Source organism: Rhinolophus hipposideros (assembly GCF_964194185.1).
Source record: "Rhinolophus hipposideros genome assembly, chromosome: 6".
Classification (NCBI taxonomy): Eukaryota; Metazoa; Chordata; class Mammalia; order Chiroptera; family Rhinolophidae; genus Rhinolophus; species Rhinolophus hipposideros.
This window is the reverse complement of record NC_138052.1, coordinates 22,660,868-22,675,541: the sequence shown is the minus strand read 5'-3', so window position 1 is coordinate 22,675,541 and position 14,674 is coordinate 22,660,868. Positions and strand designations below refer to the sequence as shown.

General features: G+C 32.1%; 1 protein-coding gene across 7 annotated transcripts in view; it reads left to right on the top strand.

Annotated features, from left to right (window-relative positions):
* The window catches only part of LRP1B (LDL receptor related protein 1B), a 1,877,633-nt gene that overhangs the window by 1,116,837 nt on the left and 746,122 nt on the right, over window positions 1–14,674 (top strand). For all 7 annotated transcript variants that reach the window (XM_081051911.1, XM_081051912.1, XM_081051910.1 and 4 more), the window contains exons 15-16: window positions 3,406–3,528; window positions 12,624–12,764. In XM_081051911.1, coding sequence (XP_080908037.1) covers window positions 3,406–3,528; window positions 12,624–12,764 — 264 coding nt within the window. The remainder of the gene's footprint in view (window positions 1–3,405; window positions 3,529–12,623; window positions 12,765–14,674) is intronic.

Genomic DNA, 14,674 nt, shown 5'->3' with positions numbered 1-14,674 from the left:
TTTTCCACTGTACATATTAGATTAAGACAAATCCTTGTTTCAATTTAGGATTAATGATAATAATAGTTATTACTATTATTATTATTATTATTATTATTATTATTACATTTTATAAATAAATAATCCTTATTTTAAATCCTTATTTTCAACAAAGATTTTTTCTTATTTCTAGATATTAGAAAAGTCATATAAATGTCATTGAAACACTTAGATCCTCAGTATCCCACCTGCAAATTAGATAAAAACCTACCTTATAAGTTTATTATAAAATTGAATTAAGTTAAATGTTTTAGGTAACTAGACCTAGTCAGGTACTTATGGATTCTCAATAATGATAACTGTCAATGTTTATATACTCTTTCATTGATATTTATGTGTAATTTTAATTGTATTAAATTTATTGAGGGTGATATTCGTTAATACAATTATATAGGTTTCAAGTGTACAGATCTATAATACATCATCTGTATATTGCATTGTGTGTTGTTCATCACCCCAAGTCAGATCTTCTGTCACCATATTTTTGACCTGCTTGAATTGTTTCAACCTCCTTCCCGCCTCAATTTCCCTTTGGTAATGACCATAATGTTGTCTGTATCTATGAGTTTTTATTTGTTTGTTTGTCTTGTTCGTTTCTTGCTTTCAGTTTTATATCCCAGCTACCAGTGAAGTCACGTTGTTGTTTTTTTTTCAATTTCTCTGTCTGACTTATTTTTCTTAGCATGATATTCTCAAGATCGATCCATGTTGTCACAAATGGCAGTTATTATCTTTTCTTATGGCTGAGTAATATTCCATTGCGTGTGTGTTGTGTGTGTGTGTGTGTGTGTATGTATATATATATATATATTCTCATCTTCTTTATCATCTATCAAAGGACACTTCAGTTGTTTTCATGTGTTGGTCACTGTGAATAATGCTGCAATGAACATAGGGGTACATATATCTTTAGAAATAAATGTTGTCAAAAATTTGGGGTACATACCCAGGAGAGGGATTATTAGGTTTTATGGTAATTCTATTCTTAATGTTTTGAGGAATCTCCATACTATTTTTCATAGTAACAATTTACATTCCCACCAGTAGTATATGAGGGTTCCTTTTTCCTCACAAACTCTCCAAAACTTGTTAATACTTGTCTCAATAATTGCTAGTCTAACAGGTGTGACGTGGTATCTCATTGTGGATTTGATTTGTATTTTCCTAAGAGCTAGTGAAGATGAGCATTTTTTCATATATCTGTTGAGCATTTGTATGTCTTCTTAGGAGAACTCTCTGTTCAGGTCCTCTGCCCATTTTTAACACTGTTTATAGTCACAAAATCATTTTTTCAAGATAATATTTTTATATGAAAAGTCTTGTAAGATTTAGAAATTCAATAAAAATGTATTACATGAGCTCTCTTGGAAATACATTCAAGTAATAAATTTTAAAATACATTAGAATGCTATTAAAATAAAAATAAAATCTAAGAAATTTTAATGTCAAATGTGGAAATATTCAAATTTATTTAGGTTTTGAATTTCTATCATGACAGGACAAATGTCAATTCCTCTTTTAATATGTAGTATTCACAGAAAAGGGATATATTTAAAAGTTGGAATAATGATAATTTATTTCTAATTATTTCAAGTGTATAGTCAGTGAGACTAGTAAGTATGAGTCATGGTATTAAGTTAAAATATATTTAGCAGTTATTTTTAATATAAACATATGTCCTAATATATTGATTTCAGTACTATCTTTTTTCTTACTGTTGTAATTTCTTCATATATTTCTCAAAATATTTTGAATTCTAATTTTACAGAATCTGAATGCTACTAAAATATAGAATATACAATTTAATCTTGTATATAATGTGCATAAAATAGAACAAAGCATCCTATGAAGTATTATATTTTTATTTCATGGCCATGAAATAAACATGACTATATATGGAAGCTGCTTAAAAATTTTCTGCATTTGCTGCTGGAAAAAGGCTGAGCTAAGCATAATTATCCTGTGAATTTAGAAATTGATGCTTTATCTTGAATTATTAACTTCCTTAGCTTTCAAGTATATTTTTTTATAAACATAACAAATATAATTTACTTTTCAGAATAATAAAAAAGATTATATACCTTAGGTCGTTTCTTCTGATCTGTGGCACATGATAATCTATAGGGATCAGTTAAATATTTATTGCATATAGCAACATTTTGAGGGCTTTTTAAAAAAATTCATTTCTTTATAATCTCTACATAGCACATCCAACCCCTGAGGCTCACAATAAAATAACCTAGTCTGTCACTTTAGTCATTTCTTTAGCACTTGTGCTTTAACCACCAATGCAATTTTAATCATTATAGTATGATATATGTCCAAGTAATTAAAAGCTCTTTATTTTTAATATTTGAATAAGATCTTCTGATATAATCAAAACGTCATTTAATGATACATTGAAAAACATAACAGTGTAAAATACTCTGACATTTTCACTGCAAGTTGGATTGCTAGTGTTCTCTGTAACTATTCTACACAAAGATAGCTAAAGAAATACACTTTCCTCTTTGCCTTTGCAACTTGTAGGGATAAATGGCATCAAAATAATGATTATCCAAACTTTATTTACTCTTACCAACATCTTTATAAAACAAAGTCTCTAGTCTCTTCCAAATTTTACCTCAGTTATACCCAAATCCCCAAGGGTGTCTCCCATATGTTCATAAATAGTAGCCTATGAATTTCTCCTCGTGACTGCTTTATTAATGTCTGTCATGCCTCATCAGTGCCTCTGCTGTTTAGATCCAATGGGACAGCACTTTTACCTTCGTGCATTGTACATTCTCCTAGTACTAGCAAGGTTGCTCATTTTTAAGGCTTCGCAGATAGTCTGTGTTCCTTGGGGTCCTCAAAGCACAGACATTCCAATGTACTCCTTACACAAGAGGGAACAATATCCCACCTCTTCCCTAGTGCTCACTTGTTTTCTGTTCACTTGGTATCCAAAGCCACATTTCACCTCTTGGTCTACTTTCCAAAGATCTCAGACTTGAGTCCACTAGGACTAATCTGGGAAACGATCCTAAACAGACTAGAAAGCATTCTGTCTTCTCTATTCTTCCTCTCTCCTGGTACCTAACTGCACTCAGACCTGTGTCTCCTAAAACCAACATGCTAAGTCCTCTCATGTACCAGTACATCATATATTTTCAAACATTTCTGAATTTCATTAAGGACTCAACAGGGATTCTGACTACAATAATTGATATGTAATATACATATGTGTATATATATATATATATATATATATATCCACATGTACATATTTATGCATATTTATGCCTACATATATCTCCTAAAAAGAGCTGGCTAACTTTGGATGAAAGCAGTGTTCTCTGACAACCTGCGTCACTCTTCTTGCAGGTGACAACATGTGCCGAGTAAATAACGGTGGCTGTAGTACACTGTGCTTGGCCATTCCGGGAGGCCGAGTGTGTGCTTGTGCTGATAATCAACTTTTAGATGAAAATGGGACAACTTGCACTTGTAAGTATTTTTTCTTGTTACACTCATTGGTCATGTGTGTCTTTTTGAAAAATGGAAGCAGATACACCCAAAGGAATTAAAATCAAACTTAGAGAAATTCAGGTAAGTACTTTGGTATAATTTCCTTGAGACAACAAATAAGTAAATGAATTAATTTCTAATGTACAGATGAATAATGATAAGCACAAAGTTTTACAGAGTAGACTGCTGCATATAGTTTAATAAAATAATATGAATAAGTATATGCTGCAGAGGAAAATACTTCATAAAATTGTTAGGGAACCTCAATATCAGTAAAAACTAAAAATGTGTAGTTCATAGATGAAATGGTGATGCACATCATAGGCCTTAATTTACTGTAAATTGCTTATTAAGCTCAGTTATTTAAATCTGATAGTGAAGAACAAGGGAAGAAGTAAAGAGACTTCCAGGGAATTTCTAGACTTTGACAAAATAGTGAATTAACTACATTGATTAACCTGGATTAAAATTACTTTATAACTTTTGCTGACCTTCCTCAATTTACTGCATCTTGTTTTTAAAATGGGACCCTTTTAAAATTTATCTTCTCTATACATACCATTTCCCTTCAGCACAGTAACAATGCCCTGCAGATGTTGAGTGCTACATAAATGTTTCTGAAATGATTAAATTTTGATTTGTGTGTTACTCATGATTCCTCAAAGACATAGAACCAATAGGGTGTGTGTGTGTGTGTGTGTGTGTGTGTGTGTGTGTGTAGAGAGAGAGAGAGACAAAAAATGTATACACATTTTAAGAAAGGAAAACTACTAGTGGTAATACTCAATATATACCAATAACAAAAGACGAATACGTCATGTTTGACTTTTGTAATTACAAGCGGTGTTCAAAGTAGTTACCATCAGCATAATTTTAATAGTTTTTTTTTTTTCCTTTCTTAAAGTATGTATACATTTTACATTTCTGGGCAAGCTTTTTTTTTCCTCCACATTTTTAGAAGGGTTTTAAAATTTGCATATAAGACAATTCCTGTAGAAAATAATTCTCTGAGGTATACTTTCTTGGGAGTCATCAGGTGGTTTTTCTTCCTTTGTTCTGTGGTATTATTTTACAGTTCTTATTTTGTTGTGTATTTATCATCAAAGGAGATCAATAAGAACCACAATTTTTGATAGACAGGGAGTAAGCATTGCTTTGAACAACATAAAGTCAGTCCAGTTGCCTGTTAAGCTAATTATTGTCTTAATTATGAAGATGAAATGTATGGTTTATGTGCATATTTCTTCGTTTAATTTTTAATTTTTACCACAGATTCATATACAATTATTTTCCTGGTATAAAATGAGGTCATTTCTATCCCAGCTAAGTAACTCTTACATCTTGACCTGAGCCTCATCCTGCCTTTGCTCTACCCCAAGTCTTTTTCTTTAGGATGCACTGCAAGTCTCTCTCTCTCTCTCTCTCTCTCTCTCTCTCTCTCTCTCTCTCTCTCTCTCTCTTTCTCTCTCTCTCTATAGGCATAAACCTTACAGTGTGCACTGCAGCAGCAAAGGGTCGCTCTTCCTACCTTAAAATACACAGGCTTATCCAATTCTAGTGACATAACATAGAGAAGCTTCTGATTTAATATCCAAATCTAGTCCTATTTGTTTCGGGAAAAAAAAAAAAGTCAGTTTCCTTAAGATAGTGTCAATAGAATGATGAAGAGGCTGAATTCTCAAGATCTTGTGAGTTTTCACTCTCCATCTTTGTTTTCATAGTGGGAAGCTGAAGGGAATGTGTATACATCTGGTATTAATATCTGGATGGATTTTTGAGCTTGAAATTTTCTAATTAGTTTTTAAATTTTCTATGAATTACAATTATTTGGATTATGGCCTCCAAATTGTACTCCATTCTTATGCCTCATTATAAACTTATTAATTCCTTATTGTTTGGCATATTTATACCTATGTCAATATTTATGTAGAAAATATATTGATCACTGGATATCTCTGTGTAAATAACACCAACGTAATACAAGAAGATAAGGAAGAAAATCATTTCATCTATACTTGTTACACTAAACAATGATAAATTAATAAAAACAGGTGAGTTTTTATTTAAGAATTTTTTTTGCATTTGCCTGTTAAAAATTCTGCAATCTTTAGAATGCAACTTGCCCAAGTTTGTTTCAAATGTAAAAATCAAGAGACATAATATAGTAAATAATATCTTGCAAAGAACTCAAAGTGTGCTTAAATAAATTATTCCAGTTTCTACTTTTTTGTGGTAAAGGTTGTTTAAAGATATGTTAGTCTTAGTTTGCAGATAAGGAAATTAAAATGAAAAAGGACTACAAATAAAATTCATGGTTGCATAATATAGTGCAAAACAAATTATCAGTGTGTCACTAACCGCTCATTATTCCTCTGGGATTCTGATTTAGTTTAGGCTAGATAATAGTTTTGTGAACTGCTCTCAACTGGATTAGATCTGTAATCTGAGCTAACAAGCAAAACAAAAATTCATGCACAACTCTTGAGATATGATCATGTTGGTTTCAGTTATCCTCACTGAATTGACATCAAATGAAAAAAACCCACTGGCAGATGGTCAGGCTAGAATTAAACACCAGCGTTTGTTTCTCAATGAACTTGCAGCATAAGGCTATGCCAGAAGTGGCATTCACTCAGCAGAAAAATATTAGCATGCTACATGATTGATTACGGATGAATTCTAATGCCATGCCTGGAAGGAATCAAGAATGAGAGTCGGCTGGACACTTTGTCCTTGAGAATTTTGTGTTTCCTGGTCAAATTCTGTCACAATTAGAAATGAGGCCAAGTTTAGCATAGTAACTTGGAACTTACTTCCTTGGAGAAGCATATGTAAAGCCGGTTGATCACTTATCAAGAGTTTTTGTTTGTTTGTTTGTTTGTTTGTTTGTTTTTTATCTTGACACCTTTATGGCAAAAATCACAACATACAAAATTAATCAATGAGCATGTGGATAATCCCAAGACAGTATAATAAACTCCTAGTTACTAGTTTTTAAAATAGCAGGATAATTTTTTTCTAGAGTAATGAGGCAGTGATTCTTTAGATTTCTCTTTAGTGGCCTGAAAGAAAAGACAGAACTTTCCAATATGTCTTACTCCCATGAGAGCAACTTAAACGTTGCAAAGATATCGGTCATCCAAGGATAGGATTGCACAATTTTATGTCAGTGGTACTCTGTGACCTTCTTCACCTTCTGGAACACCAGATATATTCCTCTGTCAAAAACAGCACTCTGCTATGGCTGAGCCATTTATCTGTTCAGCTGTGACAAGCCTTATGTTCTAGGATATATGCAATCTAATGTGTAGTAAAAAGGTGAAGGCAGTAAAAAGTTTAGAAGCCCCATCTAGATGAATATTTATGGCCTTCTGTGCATAGGAAATCACAGAAGATCATGTACCATTTAGGTTGGCTGCTCAGAAGACCACTCTATCTAATGAAAGGTCACCCCGCTATGGTCTAAAAGACAAACTTCAAGTTTACTGTTTTTTCTCTCTTCCTGCTCAAGTAAAGGGATAGTTAGAAATTTTGCACTCCCAAAACGCAAACATAAACAATTTGTTCAATGAATAAACGTTTTTTAGTGTGAGACTTACAGGAACAATAGGAACACTTTATTTATTTTTCGTACTAGGACTAATGTTACATAATTTTAATAATAGTCAACAGCAAAACATCAGTTGAGAGAGGAGATAAGAATTAGTTTAGAATAGATTATCATTCTAGGGTTGAACAAAAGCAAAGTTAGAAACATAGGCACTTATTCATGGGCACCACAGCTTATTAAATCAGTGTCAAGAACATATGTATTGTGCTCGCTTCGGCAGCACATATACTAAAATTGGAACGATACAGAGAAGATTAGCATGGCCCCTGCGCAAGGATGACACGCAAATTCGTGAAGCGTTCCATATTTTTTTTACGGGCCTTTCCTTGTAAGCTGTACTTCCAAAGCCTTTATTTCACCTTAATTTATTAAAATTTGTTGGCCCCTACTTTATGTTGGAAAATAATTTTGAAACATAAGGTAAGCATGGCTACTATTTTAAACATATCATTAACTTCCTGCATCTCTTTAAGGAAACAAAAAACTATTGTCATCCTGTTTTTGTTGTTGTTTAATCAATAATCAATTTGCAATAGACCTTCTACTGTTTTTAATTCCTCTTGATCAGATAAAATTTTACCTTTGAGTATAAAAAAAAAAAAAAAAAAAAAAAAAAGAACATATGTATTATGTGTACTTGCTGTGCTGAGATCAAAATATGAGATAATTCAGAACCAAATGAAAATAAAAGCTAATTAGCAGGGTTTCTTCCTTTACTTCATAGTGATCTGGTTGTTAACTCCAGCTATCACTGCCAATTTTTACTAAAGAAAATAATTAATTCTAGGATTCAATCTCCCTTTATAACATATTGAAGAGTCATATGGAATCCTTCTAATTTTAATGCTATGACAGTAAGTTTCCTAGGATGCATGAGAACTTGCAATTTCTTTCCAGGCATGCCATGATTTATGTAATTTTATTTTTGATCCTGGTTACATTAAAGGATTATTTATTACTTTGTCAGTTTTCTTACTGGTGAGATTCAGTTATAATATTTTTTCTACTAGTGACCATGATGGCAGAATCACAGATTTTGTATCACTTTTCAAATTCAGAGTGCAAAGCACAACTCTGAATCAAAGCTTGCAATTCTTTGTTTGTTAATTTTGTTTGTTAATTTGTTAATTTGTTAATTTGTTAATTTGTTTGTTAATTTGTTACGTTTGTTAATATACTGAAAACAACTTATGACTCCACCCAAACTCTCAAGTGCTATATTGGTTCAGTCATATTATGTATTGGAGCAAATTGACATGCATGGAGCTTTTCCTATACATACACTATTTTGGTTGTGGAGAGAACTTTTATCACTGTCTCTTTCTTTCTCTCTACATGTTGGTCTTTTCCCCCTTAAATTAAACTAAATTAATCTATGTTCTTGGGTGATCAGAGAAGATCATTAACTGTTGAGACAGTTGAAGTGATATTGTTTTCCTGAAGTATTTATCCAGTCTTCTGAAATAGAATTTCTCACTACAATAATGGCTGTGATATAGAATTATCAATCTAGCCAACGGAAATTTTAAACATCTATTTCTGATTCTGTTCTCGGCATTGTTCTATTCTGTATGTGCCAATGTTCTTCCTATATTCAAGAATATCAAGGGGAAATTTTAAATGTGTAAAACTGATTTAAAATAACTCCCTCGTAGAAGTCTGTACAACGTACAAGAATACTAATCTTATTTTTATAGGCGCTATTGGATCTCTTATGTGATGCCAAATATTCTGCTTTGTAATCTTGTTGATTCTCACAAATGTTAGTAGATTGCCTGGCCATTAGCTTGAGTGCTATTATAGCTGACATTGTACCCAGTTCCACACAGTTAGGTAAATGCTGGAGAAAAGACTGTTTTTTGAATGTCTAAAATGCCATTTTATCTAGATTTTCACATGGCTCATTAATTTTTTTTCTTAATAATGGACATTGTTAGCTCAAAAATAAGCCGTCCTTTATCATTATGAATTCTGGACAAACCTAATAGCGTAGATAACATTTTTTGTTTGTTTGTTTGTTTGTTTGTTTGTTTCTGTGACATAATTACCGATTACATCTGGATGACTTGGGTTAGGGCTGAAATAAATTAATGCTGCCATATGTCCTGGGAGACTTTGGAAAATCAGAACCTAGTATCTTGAAAGAAAAATTATTTACTATTATATCATGGCTTATGAGGGGTCTGAGGTTTTACCCTAGATGTAAGCTTCCATAGCCTGACAAAGTTTCATAAATTCTGATAGAAGACACCCCATTTCCGGATGAGATACAAAGGATTATATTACTCATGACACAGCCAGAAGCATAAACTTCATGCTCACATTGGTTCTCTTAGCCCCACCCCACCCCCAAATCATATGGGGGCAATACACAAGCAGACCCACGTGGATTCTGCACACAGAGTGAGTTTGTATCACAGCTGAAGAGCTTAAGAATCTTCTAGAAAAATTTTCCAACCATTGCTCTGAAGGGAGACATTATCTTTACTGTCCTGGTGAAGAAAAAAAAAACCTGCTCTCTGCTCTAGAAGGCTGTTTTCCAACGCTGTTAACTATATAAGTGTTCTTGAAAAAAAGTCCAGAATAAAAGAAGACACAAGACATGTAAAACACCATTGAAAAATGCCTCTCATCCAACAAATCAGAGAACTTAGAGAAACTGGAGACAAAGTTTAAAATGTCAAACATATTTGTACATGTTTTATTATATTTGTTACTACAGACATAAGGTATGCCTAACATTGTACAGTGGCATGGATCTATATTAACGACATTGATATACATTAATATCAAAAGCAGTAAATAGAAAAAGGTGAAATTATTTCAAGAGGCTAACACTACTGGTTTTCAAGCAATTATTCATAACCTGTTATAAAAAATGAAGATGAAACTTTAGACATTGCCATTATCTGTTTTTGAAAATTGCCACATTTGTACTAGCAAATATCACTTAAAAATAACCAATTATCAACATATATTTCAAATCATGTTTAAAACAAGCTTGGAAAATATGCCTATCTTTGTTCATTTCATAATGGTCTAAATATCACTTGAAAAACATTTGAATTCTAAGTAAAGTTAAAGACCTTATCTCTAAATTAATTAATTACAATAAAGGATATTTAGTATTAAAATATAAATGTTCTTGGATAGTCTTTCCCTAGATGCCTTGCTTTTCTTTAATATACATAAAATTATTCAGAAGCAATTATAATTTCAACCTCATATATGGATATCTTTGATCATTCCTTAAAACTGTGGTTTGGGTTATTTGTCCAAATCACTATGTAAAAGCCAAGCTTTTTAATTGATGAGATTGTTATCAAAAGAAAGCTGATGGTTTCTTTGGTTTTTCAATCCTTAATTTATAGAATAACAGGATTGACTTAAATTTCTTTGAAGTCAACTGTAGAGAGACTAGAAAAAATTCTTAAAGCTCAACTTAAGTGGGAGAGGAAGCTAATTACGTTTAAAATCAGCTTTCTTGTCTGACTGGAATTTAAAAAACAAAAAACAAACAAACAGCAACAACAACAACAAGAACAAAAAACTCTGAGAGACTGTTAGGCTTAATAACTGTAGAGAAGAACTTAATCAAACTATTTATTAAGTGCCTATTTTTAAGCTGGGCTTATATGGATTCAAAGAAAGAAAACTATAACACCCTATACAATCACAGGGTCTATTTGAGCAGGCTTGAAACTCAAAAGAAGAAAAAACATACAGGTTATTAGTGATCAATTCCACAGGTTTTGAGAGAAAAACTTGATCCTAGCGATTATCAGATATATTGTCCAGTGCACTTCCACATCATTTTGATTCCCATCCTTACTCCCAGGCATGCTATGAAAAACATCCAAGGGTTGAGTGGGAGACCTAGGATCCTCACTTTTTGTTTTTAAACTGTTGTGATTTCCTATTTTTGATTTGCTATCTGTCTATCTATCTATCTATCTATCTATCTATCTATCTATCTATCTATCTATCATCTATCTATCTATTTATCTGTCTATCATCTATTTATCTATCTATCTCTCATCTATCTATCTATCTATCTATCTATCTATCTATCTATCTATCTATCTATCTATCTATCTATCTATCATGTCTATATATTTACAAAATGTGTTACTTTCAAGATACCTTACAGAAATAACATCATTAGAGAAATCACTGCTAGAGCATTTTGTTATTGAAAAGATTAGAGTTAAACCGTGAAGAAAAAATATTGTCAGTCCTTACATATAGTGTGTGCTGTCTGAGAGCAAGAAGACAAAAGAAATACAGGATTACCTTTGTACTAATTGAATATTTCATTCACCGTACTGATTATTTTTCTCCCTTAAGGTCTCAAGAGTTTGAATTTATTGGGCAGCATTTTGTTTTCCTTTTTTTCCAGATCCACAAACCCGACATGCCTTGGACCTTGCTTTTTATAACTCTGAAATAGAATCTCTGCAGTTATGGTTCAAGAGTCACATCCCCTCTCCATTCTTTGGAACAGGGAAAATGCAAAAATTAAGAGAGTACTAACACAAAGTGTTCTGGAAAAGCCACATGTGTTTTCTTGATAGGTCTTATTATTGAAGTGTATATAAGTTTTGTGATAGTTCATCAGTTCACACCGGTTACCCAAAATAGTTTACAGCCATTAAAACTGGAATGGAAAGATTAACTTCTGTTTTTCCCTTCAACAAATCAGTTTTTAATAATTCAACACCTTTTCCAGTCTTTGAAAGATAAAACATTTACTTTAACCACTGCCACATATTCCCTTTTCTTTCTAGACTCTATCAAATCCAGTCAAAGAAAACAGAAGAATAGTTAGGGTTTTTGATAATAAATCCCAATTAACTGAATTTCTAACATTTGATTAAAGGACATGGAATATATGGAGGAAAACACACTATGGAATTTGCACGTATAATAATTTTATTTTTTATTTAATACTTCCTTGAATATTTAACCAGACCTGAGTTTTTCTCCCACTTGCAGACCAGCAAAGAAAATATAGCCCTCACTGCTGTGTGCTATTGCCTTGTCTTTTCACTTTCATTAGCTTTCAGTATACTTATCTATAAGATGGAAGTAGTAAAATCATTCTCCAGGCCTATCTCATAGGTAATCATGATGCTCAATGGAGATTATGAATGAAAGCCCTTTAAAAAGTAAAACTAAAAACCCAACATAAATGTAAGGTGGTATTATGTTATTATTGATTGTTTTGGTGAAAGTGATTTACAATCAATCTTTAAAATTCCTAATAATTATTTTCAGAAAAAATTAGAAACTTATTTCCTGAGATTGTTGACACTATGATGATAAGATATTTTCATATTTTCTGTAAAATGACACGAATCAGTATTTTGCCATTAAAACACAATTTACACTTGATTGAACTGAATGTAGCTAGTTAGCTAGTATTGTTCATGTACCTTGGATTTTTTTTTTTTTTTGAACCCAGTTAATCCTGGAGAAGTATTGCCTCATATATGTAAAGCTGAAGAATTCCGTTGCAGAAACAGACACTGTATCCAAGCTCGGTGGAAATGTGATGGTGATGATGACTGTCTAGATGGAAGTGATGAAGATTCAGTAAATTGCTGTATGTTCTCCTTCAAGTAATATTATATCTTTCTGACTCTTTGAGTGTGTGAGCTATGAAAGCAATTTGTGAAAATCTAAAAATGTCTTTGATGAAAACTCATCCTTATTTTGTTTTGTTTGTTTTTTTCCTCAGACATCTTTTGTATAGAATTAGACCCTAGATTACCTCCTTTGAATGGTTTTAAAACATTGCTTTCCTCATTTTCCCCTATCTTTACTATTATCGTTTTGGTTGCTTTAGAAGTCCTCCCCTTTTCTATTTTGTGCTGTCAGCATTACCATACCATTGTCAGAAGGTGGCTACAGGAGATTCCTTTGGATCTCTGAATTTAAAGATGTGGAAACTTAATTTAAATTCCCTCAAGACTGAATTACTCATACAGAAGGTCATGATCCACTCCACCGCTCCTTGGCAACTAAGCCTTAAAGATCCAAGGAGACAGACGTGGGTTTCCTACTATGGTAGGAAACATATATGGGACACTCAGAAATCAAAGGTTTGATTATTCTCCCCTTTGGTTTCTATTTAGTTGTTTATCATTTGCTGCAATAACAATAGTTTAATTTTTCTGCTAGGGATAACAGAATCTCCCACATAGTAAATGGAAGGGAAGCATTTTGAGAAGCACATTAAATAATATTTTGAGAATATATTTAATTAAAGTCACTACCTGGTTTTGAAAGATATAAAATATATTTATATGGAGAGAGGTATATGCTGGACATATTTGTCTTTGCTCTTTTGCTTTTACATACTTAGATGCATTATTTTTTTCAATTATTTTTCTTTCAAATAATGACATTTCCCAGATTAAAGTGGCTGAACTAATTGAGAATTAATTGGCAGTCCTCCATTTTTATTTAAATATCTGTGCTTTAGTACAAAACCCCAAGAATATGGACTTTTAAAAAATATTTTCAATGTTTGTATAAATACATTAATTCATAAATTATCATTAATGCATAAATATAAGTACTACTTTCTCTTAATTCCCAAACATGGACTCTGACTTCAACATTATGCACTTCTTATTTTCAACCCCATTAATATCTATATTAAAGAGCATAAACCAACAAATAAAATACTAAATACTAATTGATACAATAACCAAAAGTTTTGGAGTGGAAGGAACATTTTATCTAAGGGAAAAGTGTGTTTTTCCTACATTTTTACACAAATGATATATTATGTATTTATTAATTAAATTAATTGCCTTATTCCTTCTGACTCACTATGTTTATTCATGGTTTGAATGAATACTTGCTACATATGAGCTTACTGTGTAGTCAGAGGGCTAAGATATTTCATCACAATGTTCATGCATTTGCTGTAATTCCATGCTTCTCTCTGTGAAATTGTTCTTTTCACCAACTCACAAAAAAGCTCATTTCCTTTATGAGTATATGGGGGCATTGCATTTGTCCTATTAGTTGTAGTGTTAAAATTTTCAGTATTTTTTTTCTTATTTTTATCCTTTTTCATAACATCACCCAAGCCTACACAATGGGCTTTTCCTGGAGTCTTCTAATTCACTCATAGTTCATATTCAATTCTATCAATAAATCCCATCTTTTTTACCTCTAAATAATTGAGTTTTCGTCTTTAACTTGTCTCAATCTTCACTGGCTATATTAGATTCCCATTTTAGATTAACTCGGGAAGTGCCCTGCTCTTATTCCTACCACCATTTCTCCCTTACCTAAAGCCCACTTTCCACACTGCTTCCATAGACGTATTTACATACTGAAATTGAATCTTGTTATTTTAATAACTTCATAATCAACAAGAGAAATTCTAAAATTCATTGTCTCACATAGAAAGCACTTTGTTATATCTCATCTTTACATTTTTAGCCTTAAATATCTACCATGCATCCTGTTAACCTCTTTGTCCTTATCAAGTTGAAC